The 12,555-nt window shown below is 42.4% G+C and overlaps 1 protein-coding gene across 1 annotated transcript; it reads left to right on the top strand.

The window, feature by feature from the left end:
- Positions 1-514: 514 nt before the first annotated feature.
- On the top strand, positions 515-9,421 carry LOC139310588 (transmembrane protein 198-like). Its single transcript, XM_070934772.1, has 4 exons — positions 515-701; positions 3,251-3,826; positions 5,852-6,000; positions 9,096-9,421. The coding sequence occupies exons 1-4, from the start codon at positions 515-517 to the stop codon at positions 9,228-9,230; spliced, it is 1,047 nt and encodes a 348-aa protein (XP_070790873.1). The 3' UTR covers positions 9,231-9,421.
- The last annotated feature ends 3,134 nt before the right edge of the window (positions 9,422-12,555 follow it).

The following is a 12,555-nucleotide window of genomic DNA, read 5'->3' as shown; positions in this document are numbered from 1 at the left end:
TTATGTTGCTAAGCAAGACAGTTGTTAAGTGAGTTTTGCTCCATTTTACAACCTCTCTTGCCAAAGTTAAGCAAATCACTGCAGTTGTTAAGTTAGTAACACGGTTGTTAAGCGAATCTGGCTTCTGCGCTGACATTGCTTGTAGGTCGCAAAAGGTGATCCCATAACTCTGGGATACTGCAACCATCATAAATAGGAGCCAGTTGCCAAGTGTCCAAATTTTAATTATGTTCATGTGAAAAATCATAAATTTTTTTCACTGCTGTTGTAACTTTGAACAGCCTCTAAATAAATGGTTGTTTTATGTCGAGCACTACATTACAAATTAAATTTACAATGGTGTGACATAATATGTCAGCCAGGTCTTGGTCCTAATTGTGCAACTTTGGGAAGAGGAGTTTGGTGGATTTGAGCCCTGTAGGATTCTCTTCCAGCCCTAACAAAATTCTCTCTCTAGGCTGCTTTTTCCATTTGGATGGCTCTGGCAAGCTGAGCTGTTTCCTGGCTCTTGAGCATGGATCCGACCTTGCTGCTACCGGTTGCTGTTACTCTTGACCCCCGGGGTTTTAATCAAGGGACAGCAGAGCCCACTGAGCCCGTCTTGGACCCTTGCAGTCTCCTTTCAGAAAGGCACTATGAAGTGGTGCCCTGCGTGGTTTGTGCTCTCTGCTGCATTTTTGGAGTGGCTTACTGCTGTTTTGGTGAGTAGAGGGGAAGGGGGCATTTTTGTTGCAAGCTCCTTTGCCACCTGCTCCTTAAATGATCCCCAGCTCCTCTTTCTTAGCCGCTCCCCCTTGGGTAATAAGGATTGCAAGCAGTGGTGAAATCCAAATTTTTTTATTACCGGTTCTGTGGGCGTGGCTTGGTGGGCATGGTGTGGCTTGGTGGGCGTGGCAGGGGAAGGATACTGCAAAATCTCCATTCCCACCCCACTCCTGGGGGAAGGATACTGCAAAATCCCCAGTCCCTCCCCACTCCTGGGGGAAGGATATTGCAAAATCTCCATTCCCACCCCACTCCTGGGGGAAGGATACTGCAAAATCCTCATTCCCTCCCCACTCCTGGGGGAAGGATATTGCAAAATCTCCATTCCTACCCCACTCTGGGGCCAGCCAGAGGTGGCATTTGCTGGTTCTCTGAACTACTCAAAATTTCCGCTACCAGTTCTCCAGAACGTGTCAGAACCTGCTGGATTTCACCCCTGATTGCATGGTTCAAACAAATACCTCTCTGTAGAGCAGGAGGGCAGACGGTTTGCATGGTGCTTCCAACAGGGAAAGTGTACATTTTCCTGTTGACTGAAACTTTTCTTTTATACATAGAAGCTCCAGCTGGATGTGTAATGCTTGGCTGTGTTGTGCAGCTCCAGGTTCAAAACAGTTCAAGAATTACAATTTTTGGAGCATTATTTTCATATTCTTGAGATGCACACATTATTACAAGTAATTGGCAAAATATTTTACCTAGCTTATCAGATAGATGGGTTGGGCATCAGATATTTAACCACAGCTTGGAAGATGACAAAGCAAAAATACTGTTTCCAGTGTCCAGTGATTTTCAATCACTGAAATTATTCTTACCTGCCCTGCCAGTGAACCTGTGAGTCTATGTTAGCAGAGTTGCTACCTGATTTCCATACCTGTTAGGACAACTCCCAGAATTCCCAGCAAGCATCACAAACAGCTGGGGGAGGAGTCTAAGGTTGTGCTTTTTCAGGCTGATTTCATGCCTTGCTCTCATAAGGAAGGGAAGCTTTAGGCTATGTCTTTAGGTTGTATGCCAGAATTTAGTGAAATGGAGACTGTTTTGCAGTTTCTGAAAAGTTTTTGTTGAAAAGTAAAAATGTGGGGTTGTTGGTGCTCTCTGAGCTTGGTTGTTTTCTTGCAGTTGTTTTATAGCCCAGCTAAGTAACATCATCAGTGCTAGAACAAACCCCACTTCCTTCTAGCACTGATGATGTTACCTAGTTTGGTCATGAAACATTTGCAAGAAAAAAAATTAAGCTCTGAGAGCTCCAAGGGCCCCACAATTCAACCCTGAGCCACAAATATTCTCTTTTGTTGGAGTGGAAGACCTGCTATGTTGCTTTTCAGTGTGCCCCGTATCCACCTTGAAAGGAGGGGTGCATTGTCTCACCAAGAAACCAGAAGAAGAGGGGGAACAGCTAATTCTTTACCTCTCAGAAAATGGTCATGAGAAGTTGCAGTTAGATACAAGTACATGGGAATGGGTGCAGATTAGTTAATGTAGCAAACTGAAGTGAAGCAAGAAAGACACAGAATGGACTGGGGTAGAAGAGGTAGTCTTTGTGTTTTCCATCAATTTCCATTAAATTTTATAATAAATGAAAATAAAGATAGTAGGGAAATGGAAAAGGGGAAAAAGAGAAGTGTGGGGTAGGGGAAAAAGAAGAACGAAGTGTTCACATCCAACTTTTTTCAGTGCAATAGAATAAAATTAATAGGGTTCAGCTTCAACTTTTTACTTTTACATACTTAGTGTACTAGTCATTCCTATAACAACAGAATTACATAATCAGCAAATCTCAAAAATCAATTTATTTTTTTTCTGTCCCAAGCACCAAGTTGTGAAGGAGTTTCCAAGCACAGTAGAAACAAATCTAGATGTTTTCTTTGATTAAAGCAGTAAATTTGACCACCTCTGCAAGCTCCATCTGTTTTTCCATCCTTTCTTCCACTGTGAGGATTGGAGGTAATTCTCACCTTGAAGAAAAACAAAACCATCTTTTTTTTTAAAAAAAAAAATCTGTTCTGGGTGCTAGTAGTTCATTTGGAGTGCATAGTGAGAGCAAAATATTGTCTTTTAGTCTTATTCTCTAGACCTATAACCCAGAAAAGAATCGCTAAAAAAAGGCTGTTGTTTTAAAGTCATCCATTACATTTTCCCCTTTTCAACCCATGCTAAATAACCAAGCTCCCGTGAGCACAGTGTCCTTCGTGTCTTTCAAATAACATCAAGTTCCAAAAATTGTTTTGTAGTAATAATGATAGCGGCAAGTCCACATTGCAAATTGCATGAAACCTTTGTTCTAAATAATTATGGCAAAAAGGCCGTTAAAAAAAAACCAGCTGATTTCTCTGGCCATTTTTCTTACTATTGAGAATTAACTGAACCATCGTGAGTATTTGAACATAATGTTTCTTCAGTTGCCCTCTTAACCTGCCCTCCTGTTCATAAAATGTGTATTCACTTGCCTTGGTAGTCTTATTTCCTTCTTTCCTGTCAATAGGGTATCGGTGTTTCAAGGCCATCATGTTTCTCTCTGGTCTCCTCTTCGGCTCCGCTGTGATCTTTCTGCTTTGCTATAAGGAGCGTATCTTGGACACCCAGCTCAGCTTGGAGGTCAGCGCTGGCATTGCCCTGGGCATAGGAGTCTTGTGCGGCTTGGTTACTATGCTGGTGCACTCCGTGGGGTTGTTTCTGACAGGGCTTCTGCTTGGCTTGCTGGTGGCCACTGCTGGGCTGGTAGCCACCGAGCCTTTCTACAAACTGCCCAACGGGTGGGTCCCTGCCGGGGCCTTGCTGGGTTTGTCCCTCTTAGGTGCTGTCTTGGCACTGCGCTGGCAGAAGGTCCTCACGGTAATCTCCACAGCCGTGTTTGGGGCTGCTGTTCTGACTCTCTGCTTGGACTACGCGGTGGAGAACCTGGCTTTGGGCCACCATGTCTATGACCGCCTGCGTCTGGCCCCTTCCTCCCTGCTCTGCTGGTGCGGCTGGGCAGTACTGGCTACGTGGCCTGCCCTTGCCTTGATGGGCATCCTGCTGCAGTGGAAAGTGACCGCTGAAGGCTTCTCCCACACAGACGGTGAGTGGAAATCTTGGATCTGACTGAAGGAGTAGGCCTAACTGAATAGGGATCTCCTAGGGCAGTGATGGCTAACCTTTTTACCTTCGCGTGCCAAAAGCGGGGGGAGGGGGGGGTCGCACACACGCATGCCCACACCCATAATTCAATGCACCCCGTGCTCCCCCTGCTTTTGGCATGCGATGGCACGGTGGGCCCGGTAGACCTGCTTTTTGCCCTCCTCAGGCTCCAGAGGCTTTCTTGGAGCCGGGGAGGGCAAAAAGGACCCCCCCCCGAGGCTGGAAACGGCCCATTTCCTGAATTCCGGTGGGACCAGAAGGCCTGTTTTTCACCCTCCCCAGGCTCCAGAATCTGTCTAGAAGCCTGGGGAGGGCGAAAACGGCCTCCCCCCCCCCGGTGGCCCTCCAGAGGCCGGAAAGAGCCAGTTACCCGACTTCTGGTGGGCCTGGAAGGCCCAAAAATCAGCATGCGCACTAGAGCTGAGCTCCAGATATGCCCACAGATATGGCTCCACATGCCACCTGTGGCACACGTGCCATAGGTTCGCCATCACGGTCCTAGTAAGTAACAGAGCGTCTCGTTTTTTTCTTGCTGTCCTTTCCCTCTTTTGCCCCTGAATATACCCCTCCGCCTATACAGGTAGTCCTTGACTTACAACCACAATTGAACCCCAAATTTCGATTGCTAAGCGAAACATTTGTTAAGTGAGCTTTGCCCCATTTTACGAGCTTCCTTGCCACCGTTGTTAAGCGAATCACTGCAGTTGTTAAATTAGTAACACGGTCGTTAAGTGAATCTGGCTTCTCCATTGACTTCGCTTGTCAGAAGGTCGCAAAAGGAGATCACATGACCCCAGGAGACTGCAGGCATCATAAATATGAGTCAGTTGCCAAGCGTCTGAATTTTGGTCATGTGGCCGTGGGAATGCTGCAATGGTCATAAGTGTGGAAAGTGGTCATAAGTCGCTTTTTAACTTAATGTTGTAACTTTGAATGGTCACTAAATGAACTGTTTGTTGTTAGTCGACTACCTTTATATTTGTATGTATATATTTTTATATTTTATGTATACATACAGTATATTTATGGCTTGTCATACATACCTACAGTGCCTGTGGCTCTTCGGTCACACTATGCAAACATGATATGCTATAATGCACTCATAGTTTGTTATCTGGCCCTTGCCCATGATATACAGTAACAAAAGTGAAAATTAGTACAGATAGTCCTCGAATTACAACCATTCATTTAGTGACCGTTCAAAGTTGCAAAGACACTGTAAAAAAAGACTTGCGACCATTTTTCACACTTACGACCATTACAGCGTCCCCATGGACATGTGATCAAAATTCAGATGCTTGGCAACTGGCACATATTTATGACAGTTGCAGTGTCCCAGGGTCATGGAATCACCATTTGTAACCTTCCCAGCCGGCTTCTGACAAGCAAAGTCAATGGGAGAAGCCAATGACCGCATTATTCACTTAACTGCAATGATTTACTTAAGTGTGGCAAGAAAGGTTGTAAAATGGGACAAAACTCACTTAACAACGCTCTTGCTTAGCAATAAAAACTTTGAGCTCAATTCTGGTCGTAAGTCGAGGATGACCTGTAAGGGCATGCATAGGGGAAGATTCTGTAAAGATGTTGAGGTTAACATTACGGTATTGTGGGGAGAGAAAGGTGAAATTGATATGTAGCTAATTGAAGGAGGGTGGGAAGAAATTGCTTCTGCCTTTTGTCCTGATCTATAAGGAAGATCAGGAGATTTTTAGGAATTTTATGTAGCATAATAACAAAAGAACAGATATTTTTAGCCTTTCTGCTCTTGAAAGAGATGGAGGATGGAAGGAGTAGGAGACAAGACAAACTCCAGAACTTATAAGTCAGAGGCCTTAGTCTGAATCAAAGCTTCTCTTCCAAGTGATCTTTTTCTCCCAGAATGGGGCTGGGCTAGGCTGGTTCCGTGTGGGATTTTAAGCTAAGTCTCCATCATCCAGTCTTACGTCTCTTTTCTGTGGCCCAGTGGTCCTGAATCGGCGCCAGAAACAATTGCAACTCTTACGGATTCGACAGCGGGAAGCCAAAAAGAGGCAGTGCCAAGCTCCACAGGAAGGCTCCTACCGGCACAAGGCCAGTGCCATCAAACGCTGTGCCGGAGACGTCCTTGCACCAGTGAGTAGCTGCGGCCAGTGGCTCCTCCGCCCCTTCATCCCTGAGCTTCTAGGAAGCCAATCCCACCATCTCAGCCAATGGAGCCTCCCAAGCTTTCTCCAGAATGGCTTTGGGATGCCAAAAATGATAACGGTGAACAATTTTTGTGCCTGTTTGGGAATCCCTTTCCTATGAAGAGTTGCTTGGCTCCTTCTTCATTGCCTTTGCAGCCCCTGAAGATTTACTTTCTCGCCCAGATTTTTATTTCATTTTTTCTATTTGTGCTTCAGTGTGCCCTCCATATATACAGATACATATTCATATATGCTGTATATATGTGCCCTCCATATATACAGATACATATCCATATATACAGATACATATCCATATATACAGATACATATTCATATATGTACATGCATGCATATACACACACGCCTTAGCTTTACGCAGAAGCTAATTTAACTGATAACTGTCTTACACCTATGTTTTATTATTAGCAGCATAAAATGTATCAAAAGCATTCCATATTTTCATTCATTTTATGTTGATATAATAAGACATGGGGGCTGGCTTTCAAGTATGACGTAAAGCCCTTGGAAAATATTCCTGATTTGAAGTGCAGCAAATCGGCTCTTAAATAATTTGTCAGTCAAGAGGGTTAATGTGCAAGATAGCTATTTTACCATCAAGTGTTTCGTAGGGAGAAAACATTTCTTTCCTTCTTTGATCCAAGGGCCTATGAATGGGAGGGTCCCTGTTCTCTTCATTCTGGGAAAATCACCATCCGAGAGCACCAAAGGGTTCCTGGCTATGCCCAGAGGACCTTCTGAATAGATTGATTAAATTCTCTCCTTGCTTGATTGGAAATATATCACCAATGCAATATAGTAATATTTGGATTCATAATGGAACCTTAAGAGTTAGAAGAGCCAAAAAGGCTCCGTCTGCTTAAAACTGCAAAACCTTTGTCTCTCATTCATATGTTTTGGGCAATGTGAGCCACCCAGACTAATGAGGAACCAGACTACCAAATTTTGAAATAAATAAACAGGCAATTGGTTGTAATACAGTCATATTAGAAGCATATTCCGCCACTCAGTGTCTAATCTCAGTTTAGATCCATCTGAGATTGATGGTGACTGCCACATGCAATGCGTGGCAAGAAAAAATTCTGACTTTTGTATTTTGTACTCAGGAGGCACTGGACTTCCCTGTTTTATTTAGCATTTGGGTGTTTATTGAATACTGAATGTTGGGACAGATCCCAGAATCAGATACAAAGAAACCAATTTTAAAACTTTAGGGCAATGTTCCGCAACCTGGCTTTCTCCATATGAATTGTGACCATTCAAAGTTTCAACGGCCCTGAAAAAAGTGACTTATGATCATTTTCCACACTTATGACCATTGTAGCATCCCCAGGGTCACATGATTAATATTCAGATACAACTGACTCATATTTATGACAGTTGCAGTGTCCTGGGGTCATGTGATCACATTTTTGTGACCTTCTGACAAGCAAAGTCAATGGGGAAGCCAGATTCACTTAACAACCATGTTACTAACTTAACAACTGCAGTGATTCACTTAACAAATGTGGCAAGAAAAGTTGTAAAATGGGGTAAAACTGATTTAACAAATTTCTCACTTAGCAACATAAATTTTGGGCTCAATTGTGGTCCTAAGTTGAGGACTACCTGTACAACTGGGGAAGTACCAGGATGGGAAGCCATCTTCATGGCAGAGGGAAGTCAGGATCCTTGATAGTTGGAAGTGACCACTTCAGTATGGTTCTTTTCTAAAGATTTGATCTGTGATACAGATGTTTTTGTAGCTGTGTTTTATATGTAAAGTTTGTAGGAAAGAGGTGCCCTAGCTGAAAATGCAGGAACATATATAGTACTATTTTATTTATTTTATTTTTTAGATATTTAACTCACCTTTATTACTTTATAAGTAACTCAAGGTGGCAAACACACACAATATTCCTTCCTCTTCCTATTTTTTCCACAACCACCACCCTGAGAGATAGGTTGGACTGAGAGAGAGGGACTGGCCCGAAATCACCCAACTGATTTTTCATGCAGGACTAAAACTCAGAGTCTCCTGGAAGGCCAGCATCTTAGACTACACCAAACTCGCTCTTGTTGCAACAATATAGATTTAATAAACAGACAAACAAATAATGAACAGCATTAAAAGAAGGAAAGGCCCTCTGAATGACCTTGGGCCAGTCCCTCTCTCAGCCCAACCTCCCTCACAGGAAGGTTGGAGGAGGAGGAAGGTGTATTGTGTATAATATGTTTGCCACCTTGAATACTTATAAATCAACAATGGCAGGATAAAAATCTAATAAATAATAAATAAAGTAAAGATAAGTCCTTGACTTACAACCATTTGTTTATTGACTGAAGTTATAGCAGCACTGAAAAAAGTCACAACTGTTGCAACCGCCCCATGATCACATGATCAACAGGCTTGGCAACTGGTTCATATTTATGACAGTTGCCATAATGAAACAAGCAAAATGTTAAAAAGTTATGATATTTATGTAGTTCCTTACCAAGTACATCTAAATTACATTAAACTAACCAAAATATCATTACAATCCCCAAGGCATGTCACAACGTTTGAGCACCCCTAATTCAATTTGGAAATCGAAAGTTGAAAAATTTGACACGCCCTATAAAATGCAATATCCCTGGGTCATATGATCCCCTTTTGTGACCATCTGACAAGGAAAGTCAAAGGGGAAGCCAAATTCACTTAACAACCATGTTACTAACTTAACAACTGCAGTGATTCGCATAACAACTGTGGCAAGAAAGGTCGTAAAATGGGGCAAAAGTTGCTTAGCAGCAGAAATTTTGGGCTCGATTGTGGTCGTAAGTCGAGGACTACCTGTAACCACGTTGTCCATCCTCTTGTTTTGCCTTCGTAGGTCCTTCCTCACATCAAAAGTGGCTAGAGTGAGGTGCTTTAAAAAATGTGAGCGAGTTCCTAATGCGACACCCCCCACACCCCTGCCGTAACCACTTATTGAAGAGAATGCATGATTTCCCTTTCCCCTGAGGTAATTTCATAATCTCTCATTTCCCGCTTGCTCCCCAAAGAGTTACATCCAGAGCCTGCGGGATCGTCAGCACTTGGGAACCGGCACCTCTTTGAGCAACCTCAGCACAAGCGCTCATACTACGGTGGATCTGGATTATGACTCGGGATCTACCGTCCCCCTCACCACGCCATAAGGTTGCCTCTGAAGGATGCGTGGGTATGTGTGTGTTTGTGATGTTGCTGCGTTGTCTTCCTCCCCTTCTGCTTTTAGCAGAGCCAGAGCACAAGCCGGCCCAGGGTTCTGAATACGTTCTCTCCTGTCTGCAAACATCTTTGGGTAGCCCACTATATTTTTTTTAAAAAAGATTGCTTTTCAAGTATTCAAACCAGATGGGTCTGTCTCCTCTCCTCTCTTTGGGAAGGGCCATGGCTGACTTAAATGAGGAGGAGAGAAACGATTTAAGGAACACACATTAATGTATTTCCACTTTATCGATGAAGGCAGTTTTCTTGAGAAGATCTTGACAGCTTCCCCCAAATTTTGCCGGAATAAATGGATTAATGTCTTGTCACCATCTCTGAAGCGGATTTTGTCTCTCTCTCAATGCTAAGCCATAGCTGGATCTTTCTCTGGATTGAGAAGGCAATCTGCTCTACTTTGCAGCAAATCTGAAGCAAGCATCTCTTGGCCTCGATAAACTGCCCTTTGTAGAAACTTAACTCAGGGGTAAAATACAACCATAATGGTAGCTTACAATGGTTTGTTGCAATAGAAACGCATGGCATACATGTTCTGATTTGTGGCGCTTCTCCTTCAAGATGTTGCCATTTTCTTGTATGTGTGCCGTACGAGAGATTTATTATATTTAGTTTATCCTTTCTCTAAGGGCAATTAAGGTTGTTTGTCTCAAGAAGGGAAAGCTGCTCCTTCTGTCTTCTCCTTAATCTAAGATCCAAGATGGACCCTTCAAAGCCATAGTCGGACATTCACCCTTGCCATAATTATGGTCACCTGTGGTGCCCGGAATAGTCTATAAAGGTCCCCAGCAATTTCAAAATGTAATACTGCATTAACAAAAAAAATTAAGTATTCACAAGATGTCAGCTTTCTCATTGAAATCTATTTGACCTTAAGGTTATGACTGAAACTATTTGAGACGCTCTCATTGATTGCACAAGATTGTATGCCAGAAATCACCTCTTGAAGATTGTTAACTCTAGCCAACAGGAAGAGTAGCAACATTCTTACTAGTCCAATCTTTCCATATTTCCTCCACAGACATGAACTTGCCATAATATCTATCTTACTGAATGGAAGGGGAATGGCACGATCATGTCTGTGGAGAGAATGGTCTTCTGTGGTCCTTCAGATATTGGATTTTGATCTAAATCACCATTGAAAACCTTTATGATGGTTGTGGTCTGTCATCTGGAGAGCCACAGGTTTCTTAATCTCTGTTGTGGTAAAGTCTGACCAGCAAGGTTATAAAATTTATGGGCGGAGCTTATATTTGCAGAACAGGCCACCTTCATGAGATGTTCACCTTCACTAAGTTGGTGATGATGACTAGAAATCAGCTGGGATGTAGCAAGAAAGTGATTGCACTTCCTCCACTCTTGTAACCCACAAAGGAATGAATGCCAAATAAAACTGTTATTATTATTTGGAGTGCCTTTTCTAGCATGTATAGAGCCATACACGCTTCGGAATGATTCCGAATTTAACTTGACAATGGTGCTTTTACGAACATGTACATAAGGATTAAAAATAAAAAGAATCCTAACCTTTGAACTCATAACTGGTTAAGCTAACTCACCTGATTTTCAAATCCTGATTTTTTTTTTAATCCAAATTCACTCTGTGTGCATAGGTTCAAATCCTGTTCAAGAAACCTTTTTGTTATTGTGATTGTTTCCTATGAAATGTTTGTTACTGTTTTATAACTGTTCCTGTTTATAAAACTTAACACAAATACACTTATGTTATGCAGTTTGTCTCCTTCACATCAGTTCTTGGTGTGTGTGTGTGTGTGTGAAGTAAGCTCATGTTTTGGAGGTCCCTACACAGACAAAAAGTTCTCACTGTTTCCACCCATCTCTGGTTTTCAGAAGGGGGAAATGTGCTGCTAAAATCTGCTAAAGCTTTGATCATCCTGGTGTCTCCTGGGACAACTGCAGCAAATGTCTTATTTAAAAAAAATACAATATAAGAAGGGCAGGACAAAGAGGCTACTTCTGCAGAGTTAAATAGGAATCTGTAGCTAAACTTTTGTACTTCATCTGCCTTTCTCCACTAATATTCAAGTGAATGGATGAAAGGAAGTGTTTGCAGCTCATAACACCTGCCTTATGTTGTACATCCCACTCAAAGCAGCATCTGGCTTTGGTCTTCATTGAATCTCAATACTCCATATGGAGTTCTCTTTGATCCCTCATTCAGCTCCTACTGGCACTGTTATATTAAAAAAACATTATTAACTTTTTTTTTTACTGGTAGTTCCCCATTTCCACAGTGCCACTCAGCTTTATCACTGTCATGCACAGAGGCTGTTCCATAGGAAGGTAAATAATTGGACAGTCTTAAACCAATTGACAGGGGGAAGCAGAATAGGAAATCAAGGGAACTTGAAAGATGTCACCATATGGAGGGGTTCTGAATGAAATGCCATCTGGACCCACGAGACTCTTGGGCCTTGGATTCCCCTGATAAGACAGAGGAGCTGATTCAATTGAAGCATTGTGGGATATTTAAATGGCTACCCTTTGCTTTCATAAGAGGCCCTCGGGATAAACAATATTTCTTCATACGTTGATTTAACTACTCTGAAACTACTCCAGTCTTGTCTCCAATCTGAATTGTGATATGGAACCATGCTCAATTTTACATTGCTGGTTCTAACTTCCCCAATCATCCTGAGTTTTCCCTTCTCCTTGTTTTGGGGAATTGCTGCTAAGAGAACATGTGTGTGTGTGCATGTATACAGGTCGTCCTCCACTTACAGCAGTTCATTTAGTGACTGTTCAAAGTTACAATAGCTCTGAAAAATGTGATTTATGACTGTTTTTTACAGTTACAACCTTTGCAATAATCAAAATTCAGATGCTTGGCAACTGGATCATACTTATGACCATTGCTGTGTCCCAAGGTCATGTGATCACTTTTTGTGACCTTCTGACAAGCAAGGTCAATGGGGAAGACAGATTCACTTAACAACCGTGTTACTAATTTACCAATGGCAGTGATTCACTTCACAACTATGGCAAGAAAAGTCCTAAAATGCGGCAAAGCTCACTTAACAAACAGAAATGTTGGGCTCAGTTGTGGTCATAAGTCAAGGACTACCTGTACATTTGTTTGCAGAAAATCTAGAATGTGGGCAGGAGCCAATAATGCCCATTATGAAACTGCAGTGAAATAGATTCTAGTCACTTCTCAATTATAAAACTAGATTACAAAAACTAAGGACAAAGTAGTACCCACCAGCCTAAAACTTAAGCTGGTTAGACATTCTCTCCAGT

This window comes from Pituophis catenifer, unplaced genomic scaffold (assembly GCF_029215685.1).
Source record: "Pituophis catenifer annectens isolate HBS135680 unplaced genomic scaffold, rPitCat1.0.hap2 SCAF_2, whole genome shotgun sequence".
NCBI lineage: Eukaryota > Metazoa > Chordata > Lepidosauria > Squamata > Colubridae > Pituophis > Pituophis catenifer.
This window is presented reverse-complemented; position numbering and strand designations above follow the sequence as displayed.

Bases quoted from the DNA above. Each gene is read 5' to 3' on its own strand.
- LOC139310588 (XM_070934772.1), top strand. From the start codon at position 515: ATGGATCCGACCTTGCTGCTACCGGTTGCTGTTACTCTTGACCCCCGG. The intron at 702-3,250 runs GTGAGTAGAGGG...TCCTGTCAATAG, and splicing joins AGTGGCTTACTGCTGTTTTG to GGTATCGGTGTTTCAAGGCC. The intron at 6,001-9,095 runs GTGAGTAGCTGC...TGCTCCCCAAAG, and splicing joins CCGGAGACGTCCTTGCACCA to AGTTACATCCAGAGCCTGCG.